Source organism: Gambusia affinis, linkage group LG03 (assembly GCF_019740435.1).
Source record: "Gambusia affinis linkage group LG03, SWU_Gaff_1.0, whole genome shotgun sequence".
In the NCBI taxonomy this organism is placed as follows: Eukaryota; Metazoa; Chordata; class Actinopteri; order Cyprinodontiformes; family Poeciliidae; genus Gambusia; species Gambusia affinis.
In genome coordinates, this window is record NC_057870.1 from 14,834,516 (window position 1) to 14,844,000 (window position 9,485).

Below are 9,485 nucleotides of genomic sequence, written 5' to 3' on the forward strand. Positions count from 1 at the left end.
TCTACAGGGAATTTAACACAGAGAATGCTCCGAATAACCAAAAATGAACAGGAAAAGTAGGGATTAAAATATTCTTGACTATTCACTGAAGGATAGGCCTATTAGTTTTGATGACAGAAAGGCAGAAGTTGCTCAAATATCCCATCGTTACAGTCAATGAAACAACTTCTGTGAACTCACAACATGTCAAACAATAACGCAGACGAACTACAGCAGCAGAAGAGCCCACATGCTGCCACTGTCAACTACGGGCAAGAAGCTGCAACATTTACAGACTCATCTACAGTAGAACAGGATTCATAATTGGGATTTTATCTGTCGTGGTTCACAATCAGTTTCAATCCAGACTGTTTTCATTAAACTGCATTCAGTGCCTGAAAGCGATGCTCTCCTTATACTTGGAAGGTCTTTGTGATCATGCTGGGTGAAATCTTCCCTCCAGGGGTGGAGTATTGGTCATTTGTTGACTCCAAGTCATCAGCAAGGATCAGTAGCATTGCACACTGTAACTCTATACTTTCTGCTGCTTTATATCAGAAAGTCAGGATCAGAAAAATCATTGCTGAAATCAAACAACATTAACAGTGAATACTGCTGGATCCTCTGCAGCAGAGAGGATAGTTCATCTGGATCAAATGAAGATACAGGCATTGTACGCCCTGCAATTAGTAAAAAAAAGGACATGGACTTTTGTGTATAGCTTGTACTAGATGTGGACATGCATGTTAAACAGGCTGCCTAGTGGCGCAGCTGGTAGCTCTGTTGTTGCCTTGCAGCAAGAAGGTCTGGGGTTCAAATCCCTGCCTGTGGTTTATCTGCATGAGGTTTGCACATTCACCTTGAGGCTTTATTGTGAACAAGTTGCATTATGTTTGTTAATACTAGAGAGGTAAACTGCAAATAGCACTGATTAAACTTGCAACTGGTTCAATGATTTGATCTCCTAGTGCTTCGCAAAACTGCTAACCACTATTAAACCTTTTCACATGTTGTCACATTTCAATAACAAACTTCAATGTCTTTTTATAAAGATTTCTCAGATTTGTCCAACATTAATTAAACGATAATGACAACAGAATAGGGTGGTTTGCATTTATATTCACCCCCTCCTGAGTCTAGTCTACTCTGTTACAGTATCTTTGGACCTACGTTTTAATAATTAGAAGTTCAGGGTACTACTTGAACTGCACTAAATATAAAGTACTACTGTAATTTAAATATTTACCAGTTGCCACATATGTTTGCATGTGTTTATTGTCCAATAATTGTTCTTGCTTTAGAAATGTTTTAATATGTAGTGAATAGTTGTTGTTTTGTCAATCTGGAACATAACAAAGGGCGCATTATGAAGAGTTTTGGGCACCCCACAGTATTCAATCATTCCTGTGGTATCCTTCCCCCCCATAATGTCTTGTAAACAATTATTCTGTCATCAACAGGTAAATGTCAGATTATGCTTATTTGTTACAGTATCTTTGGACCTACGTTTTAATAATTAGAAGTTCAGGGTACTACTTGAACTGCACTAAATATAAAGTACTACTGTTATTTTAATATTTACTAGTTGCCACATATGTTTGCACATACAAATTAATAAACTCATTAACTAAACAGGATTTTAGTCATTTTATGTATTTAAAGCTGCATTATGTTAAATCAACACTGAAATTCCATTGTGTTTGCTGAAGCTGACATCACACCTATGGAGCTTGTGAATGTTTGAAACTTACATCACAAGCGTCTTGGAATTTTGTCATTAAAGGAGAAATGTTTTACTGAATTTTCTCATTTGTGCTTGCGGACTTCGGAGAAGAGAGACGTTCAAGAGTTCAAGAGAGTTTTACTTAATTTCAACTGAAATATAGTAAAAATACAAGGATGAAACGTAAGTTTTTCTTTGAATATTTATCAGGAATAACTAGATTACAATTTTGGAAGGATATAAAAATTGGTTTGACAGAATTATTTGTAATTTGTTACTGAAGATTGTTGGCTAGAAAAAAGTTTTTTCAGTTTAAGATGGAATAGTTTAGCTTCTTATTTTATGTAAAGATTGAAGATATCAGGACTGTTGTTTTTTAGTTTTTTTTGCATGTTTGATAATGATGAGAAGGAAGAAATCTGGAAAAATTGGCCCCAACTGTTGACTTAAAGCGTTTTTCTTCAAAGTGATTTCATGTGAAAATGTGAAGATCACTGATTTTAAATTGAAAAACAGAGTTAGATGGTTCAAATCTTGAAAATTTTTCTCCAACTGTAGATTTAAAAGTTGTTTAAAGTTCAATTTAAATTTAAGACGGAACAGTTTGTTTTCAGTCGTATTCAAAGATAGGAAATATATATGTATATAATTTTTTTTTCTTTGCACGTTTGATAATGGTGACAAGAATCAAATCTGGAAAAATGTAAAAGCTGTTTAAAGTTATTTTATTTGAAGATCAATGACTGTGATAATTTTCAGAAATAATGCTTTGACTTGCATGGGAATAAAGTTAAAATAAATGACAGTTTTAAATTTCATGAATGCTTTTAGGACACTGAAACTGATAAAAAGTTATGCGATTTTGTCTTGTATTTGATATGCTTTGTGACAAAGTCACTGACCAACTTTCCATGCCTCTGTTTTGGTTTAGAAATCGTGAGAAGAAGTGTTCGACTTGTGTTAAATAGATATTATGGAGCGGATGGAAAACCAACGATCTCCTATAAAGAGACCAGGATCAGGTAAGCCGAATCAAAAGAAGTATTAAATTCAAGACATGGCAAAAATATTTCTTCCCCTTTGAACTTTTGACTTTTTTTCATGTAAAAAACACAAACTTATGTGTACTATTTAGAAATTTAAAAAAAAGAAATTTTTATTTTTTTGACTAGTTTCTGTAGCAGTATATTTTTCAGCCTTCGAATTCTACGGCCTCTAAATTGTGATTGTGATGTTTGTTCCATACATACATCACAATGCCTTCTGATGTCACTTAACTAGGAATCAGTTAGGAAAAGAAACAGTAGAGAAACTCAAGTGTTCAGTGTCTATAAAAAGTATTTATCCCCTTGAATGTTTTACTGTTTTGTTACTTTTAAAATAAATTGTACAACAAAATTTGGCTTGTATGACAAAAAACAAATTACCAACAAAAACCTTCACTGTTGGCTGGACCTGTGTTGAATTCAGTCGGTTACTTTTAAAATGTGTGAATATTTATGCAGCCTCTTATTTTGGGTAAAATATTTTTTGTTTGTGGCCATTATTTTTATATAGGTTAGTTTATATTTTGATGAAAAATTTGTATAATGATAAAGCATACAGGGGGAGTGAGTATTTTTTATATGCACTTTACATATGCACCTGAAGGACCTTAGTATGAATATAAAGTCAAACTAACTTATGCCAAATGGCTGTTCAAAAAATTTTGCAAAGTTTGTGTTTATAATGTGATAACGTTGAATAATGACCCACGTCTCCCTTGAATAATAGTTTCTTATTCTCAATGGTGACTTCCTGGGTAATTAAAAACAAGATGTGAAAAAGTTCAAGGGAAATGAATACTTTTGCAAAAAAGTCTGCATATTTAACCCGATAATCTTAGGATCTATTTATCTGTTTACATATTTGTATTTTTTCTACCTTGGCTAAACAGGAAGTGGACATACCGTCGGTATTACCACACATCAAAAGAAGAGACCTCTTCAGGAAACCACATCAGCTGCAGCAGCAGCAGCTGCATCAATAGGGACCTATTGATGCTCACGCTGAAACATTGTTTTATCAGCGTCATATTTCTTGCCCTGTTTTACGGTAAATGACTTTCTTCTACAAACAGCCAAGCACCAATATTTCTAAGTTTTGTAGAGAGTTTTTAGTGTGAAAGCAGTGTCACTAATCTCATTTCTCCTCATTTGTCAGGATTTACCAGCATTCTTGTTCCTTTGATGAAACCTCCGGTTTCTTCACGCCCCACCATAAACACAGTAAGCTTTCTGTTAATCAACACCCATATTTGAATGTCCTCTTTAGTGATATGACCAAACATCTAACTGCAATTGTGTTTAGTTTTTGGTCCCAGGAACTGAAGATCAGGAAAGACAGAAACAGGAAATGAAGGATATTCTGGCTGACCTGCAGCATAAGATGGACTACCTTCTTCCATCTGCAGATTTATTACCAAACTTTGCACTGAAATCACAAGGTAAGTCATTACTATCATAAATCTGACTGAATGTTTTAAGCTTAGATGGTTTTAATTCACTTTCTGTGTGTGTTTGAAAACAGGCGCAAAGGTTTTACAATGGATGCCATCGGCCGTACATCCTGGCCAAATACAGAGATGCAGTGGGTTTGGCTTTGCCCCAGAACAGCCATCGATCCACCCAGACATTGTTATTCAGGTATGAACTGAACTGCAATCATAATGTAACATGAATATGAAGCAGAATGGTATTTCTATATGATGTAATATTTAGAAGACTTTTGTTTATTATTTTGACATCCCACTCAAACTTTGAACTCTTTCTCTTCAGGGGAGGACTCGCCTACACCCAGGAGAGTGCTGGGGATTTGAAGGTTCCCAGGGACATTTAGTCATCGCCCTGTCCCACAGAGCTGTCATTAGTCAAGTCACCTTGGGTCACATTCCTAAAATGGTGTCTCCAACTGGTAACATCTGGAGTGCTCCCAAGGAGTTTTCTGTTTATGTAAGCCACAAGTATCTGAATATTAAACAGAAACACACAGTCTAACTGTCAGACATATTTCTAAGAATATTTGTCTAATTTTGGTTTACAGGGAATGAGGGAGCCTGAACAGGAATGGACTCACCTGGGAACTTTTATCTATGAGGAGGATGGAGATCCTCTTCAGACCTTTGAGCTACCGGTATGTTTATCCAGTTGCTTTTTAAAGCTACTTTCCTTAATTGCTTTGCAACATATTTATAGCCATTGAACTTTTCAGTGTTTTCATGTTAAAACTGTAAACATCATCGAATTCTATTGGGACTTGATCGGTAAACCATGTTAACAGAAAGAAGCTCATATTTGTGAACACAAAAGAAAATTATACATGAAGAAAAAAAAAGCTCACACTCAGCCAGTTTGAATATGGAGCATCTAAAAATGTCATTTTTAAAACTTTGCTAGATTCCGTTTTGTATTTAGGTCTGGACTTTGAGTATGAGATGCTTGATCTAAACCTTCCCATTATATTGTTGGATCTGTGTTTAGGGTGCAAGGTAAACCTCTGACCCAGTTTTTAAAGTGTAACATACCCTTTCACCCCTGGCAAATTTTGAAAAATTGAATCAAAGTGGGCGGGGCCAAGAGACACTGAGTGTGGGGATGAGTGCTGAGTGGAGGGAGGGAGTGGGACTGTAATCTGATGAAAAAAGCGCTGTGGAAAACGTATCCACTTTGTCACTATATTTATAGATTCTTCAGGCTTGTCTAGAGATGTTTTGTCAAAGTAATTAGTGGTAAATCTAGAGAGTCTTTTTGTCTGTTGTTGGAGACTTTAATGGCGATAACTCTCTGTTGCTCAGATGCAGCTTGTCTGCTCGGATAGCATTAGCCGCTTATGGCTAATGCGAATTAGCATTAGCATTAGCAGCTAATGGCTAATGCTAGTTAGCATTAGCATTAGCGGCTAATTGCTAATGCTAATTAGCATTAGCGGCTAATTGCTAATGCTAATTAGCATTAGCGGCTAATGCTAAAGCCATTAGCCATTAGCTGCCATAAGATTCTCCCGCTTCCTCAGCTGGTCTCACACAGTCATCCTCAACACCAAACCCTCACCAACACTCACAGCAGAGGAGACCCATCCCATTCTGTGTTCACATTGCAAACAAATCACACATTTAAAAAATTGAATAATGCTATTGATTATTGCTTACCAATCGCCATGGCAACGCTCGCAACAGTTCCTGAGTGCCACCGGTTTTAGTTGGCACTGTGCTTTGGTTACCTTAATGAGAAAATTGTACCAAGCCCAATTGCTACAACCAACAGAAAAATTAACTTCCCTAAGAACCGATTGACCAATGACCATGGCACCAGTAGTGAGATGATTTTAGTAAAATTAATGCCTAGCTGAAAGATTTGCACAAAAAATGTCCTTTTGCACAAAACATTCTATCTATTTAGATAGAATGCCAAATAACATATTTAGACAGTTTGTCGGCAAAATAAAATTGATTTGGGGGTGAGTTTCACTTTAAGTCTTCTGCAGGTTTTCTTCCAGGACCGATCTATATTCATAGCTATTTCCATCTACTAATGAAGACCAACCACCCTCATCACCTTCCACTTCACAATTATGTGCTTCTTTGTGTTGGTCTATCATGTAAAATACCAATTAAAACATGAACATTTGTGGCTGTATGACAAAATGGGAAAACGTTAAAGCAATGTTGGTGGTGCTCTTGCAAGGCTTTGCAATCTCAAAATATTTTGCCTCTAATAAACTCCCTTTAAGCTCTACTGTATTATATTAAACTAATACATAATTTTATCATTGCAGAGCCACGAAAAAGTGGCCTTTAGCTCCATAAAGCTTCAGATAAATAACAACTGGGGACATCCAGAGTACACCTGCCTCTACAACGTCCGAATCCATGGAGAGATCGCTTAATCAGGATGGATTGAAGGTAAGTATGGACTCAGGTAAGATTTCTAACTTTAAGTTTTTCTAAAGCTTCTTTGATTTCTTTTAGGCTAATTTCTTGATCACTTGTTTGTTTCTACCCACAAACACCTTTGTGGGTAGAAAACAACCCATTAACAAACAATCATTTGTTAATGGGTAAAAATTAGGAGCAGGAGAAAACATTAGGGTACAAAACAGGGCTTTCAAATTTCAAACGTGTAAACATCCATTTCATTTATACATATTTTGCCTATCTGCGCTACTTGTGCCTGCATTTTATTATAACTACAACTAAATTGTAGTTATGTAGGCATGCGGCTCAGGTGGTCGCTGGGGCAGAAACCCGGGCATGGATGAGTTTGAAGATTTCATGGAGAACAACTTCCCTATGGCTTCAAGACGATTCTGGCATCTCAGCAGGAGGGAACTTCGGATTGAGATCTTCACCTTGGTCATGGAATACTGGACCAGCTCTACACCCACAGCAGGCTCTTGGAGGGTGCATGGAAGTTCACTCAGCCAGTCTACATCTGCTTTGTGGACTTGGAAGAGGCGGCCGACTGTGTCCCACTGGGAACCCTGTGGGAGGTACGCTAGGCCCTCCCAGTGGGTGTCTGAGCTTGGTCTGCATTGCCGGCAGTAAGTCGGGCTTGCTTCTGGTGAGAGCTGGCCTCCACAAAGGTTGACCTGATTCTGTCTATAACTTTTATGGACAGAATCCCCTGGTCCTTCTGTGGAGTTGAGAGTGTCCGTTTTGGTGGCCTTAGGATTGTGTCTCTGCTTTTCGCAGATGATGTAGTCCTATTGTCTTCATCAGAATGACCTACGGCCTTCACTGGAGCAGTTCGCAGCCGAGTATGAAGTAACTAGGATGAGGATCGGTCACCTGTTAGATCACTGTATGATCGCTGTCTGTGCGTGGTCTTCATTGCCGGCAGTAAGTCGGGCTTGCTTCTGGTGAGAGCTGGCCTCCACAAAGGTTGACCTGATTCTGTTTATAACTTTTATGGACAGAATCCCCTGGTCCTTCTGTGGAGTTGAGAGTGTCCGTTTTGGTGGCCTTAGGATTGTGTCTCTGCTTTTTGCAGATGATGTGGTCCTATTGTCTTCATCAAGGCGTGACCTACAGCTTTCGCTGAAGCAGTTCGCAGCCGAATGTGAAGCAGCTAGGATGACCTGTTAGGTGACCGGTGTCAGAGAAGTTTAAGTTTTGTGGGATTTTGTTCAAAACTGAGGGAAATTTGGAGCAGGTGATCGATAGGCAGATTGGTGCAGTGTCTGCTGTAGAGAAGGCACTGTACCGGTCTGTCATCGTGAAGATAGAGCTGAGGTAAAAGGTAAAGCTCTAGATTTACTGGTTGATCTGTGTTCCTACTCTCAGCTGTATTCATGAGGTTTGGGTCAAGCGGCCGAAATGAGTTTTCTCCGCAGGTTCTCTGGGCTGTGCCTTATACTCAGGGCAAGAAGGTCAGTCATCCGGGAGGGACTCAGAGTAGAGCTGTACTTCTCCATGTCTAGAGGAGCCAATTGAGGAGGTGTGGGCATTTGGTCAGGCTTCCTACAAGCCTCCCAAGTGAACTGTTCTGAGCATATCTCACCGGGAGGAGTCCCGGAGGAAGACTCAGGACACGTTGGAGAGACTATATTGCTTGGCTGGCCTGGGAATACATTGGGGTTCCCTGGGTGAGCTAGCCCAAGTGGCTGGGGAGAGAGAAGTCTGCACCTCCTTACTTAGGCTGCTACCCCAGTGAACAAACCCGGATAGGCAAAAGAAAATGGATTGATGGATGGATGGATACAACTAAATTGAACATTCGTAACAGAATGTTAATATTTTCATATAATTGGAATGTTTTGGATTCAATGTTTTCTCCAGGTGATCTAGTTTTCCACAAAAACAAGGGTTAGCTTTAGAGAACAATGGTTGTAAGAGGTACATTCATTGTACCTCTTACAACAATCCAGGATATTGCCTGGATTATGTTTGTTGTTTGTTGTCCTGTGTTTGTGTTTTTTCCATTCTCTATCTACAGGTTACAGTGCTGTGGTTCTGGAGCTTCGCCATCCCTCTCTCTACGCCTCCTTGCCTCCACGATGTGCTGCTCTACATCCTTGTCATGCACAGTTGAGTTTCTGTTTAATTTTGTATCTTGTCACTTACACGGGTATCATGTATCAATGTTGTTGCTAACTTTGTGTTTTGTGTTTCCGCAGGTCCCAGCATTGTGTTTGTGTCTCTTTTCTATCTTCGGCCAGTCGAGGCAGACGGCTGCCCGTCCTGAGTCTGGTTCTGCTGGAGGTTTCTCTCAGATCAAACTGAGGTTTCCTCTCCACTGTCGCCATGTGCTTGCTCAGGATGGGGGATGTCATCAAATTGGTTTATGATCAGTTTGATGGGGTTCGCCGAGGACCCCTCCGGAGAATCGTCACCTTAACGTGGTGGAGGGGTTTGAGTACTCCAGTGATCCTGATGGCTTTCTATTATTATTTTTATTTTATCTAGACATTAGAGACCTAATGGTCTCTAATGTTAAAGATGGCTTCAGGGATGGGGTCAACCAAGAACGATTCAAACTCTGTCCTTCCAAATAAATAAGGAGTTTTCAGCAGAAAATAATGCAAGCTTGACTTTATTTCTTAAGGACCAAAATGAGGATCCCCATGGGTTTGACCATTCCTTTAAGACATTTTGTGATCAAGAAATTAGCCTAAAAGAAATCAAAGAAGCTATTTGTGGTATGAAGCAAAATATATTTCTTGGGAATGATGGTTTAACAAGCGAATTCAAGACGTGTTTCACTGATTCATTTGCCCCATTTATGAAAGTAATGTTTGAGGAAGCAAT

General features: G+C 38.8%; 1 protein-coding gene across 1 annotated transcript; it reads left to right on the forward strand.

The window, feature by feature from the left end:
* The first annotated feature begins 1,749 nt into the window (after positions 1-1,749).
* On the forward strand, positions 1,750-8,891 carry LOC122828081 (SUN domain-containing protein 3-like). Its single transcript, XM_044111329.1, has 10 exons — positions 1,750-1,885; positions 2,634-2,724; positions 3,639-3,796; positions 3,905-3,969; positions 4,052-4,187; positions 4,271-4,386; positions 4,519-4,692; positions 4,784-4,873; positions 6,515-8,764; positions 8,855-8,891. The coding sequence occupies exons 1-9, from the start codon at positions 1,879-1,881 to the stop codon at positions 6,623-6,625; spliced, it is 948 nt and encodes a 315-aa protein (XP_043967264.1). The 5' UTR covers positions 1,750-1,878; the 3' UTR covers positions 6,626-8,764; positions 8,855-8,891.
* The last annotated feature ends 594 nt before the right edge of the window (positions 8,892-9,485 follow it).

Excerpts from the sequence above, each read along its gene's own strand:
- LOC122828081 (XM_044111329.1), top strand. Across the intron at positions 4,387-4,518 it reads ACCCAGACATTGTTATTCAG|GGGAGGACTCGCCTACACCC; the intron begins GTATGAACTGAA and ends CTTTCTCTTCAG. Across the intron at positions 4,693-4,783 it reads CCAAGGAGTTTTCTGTTTAT|GGAATGAGGGAGCCTGAACA; the intron begins GTAAGCCACAAG and ends TTTGGTTTACAG.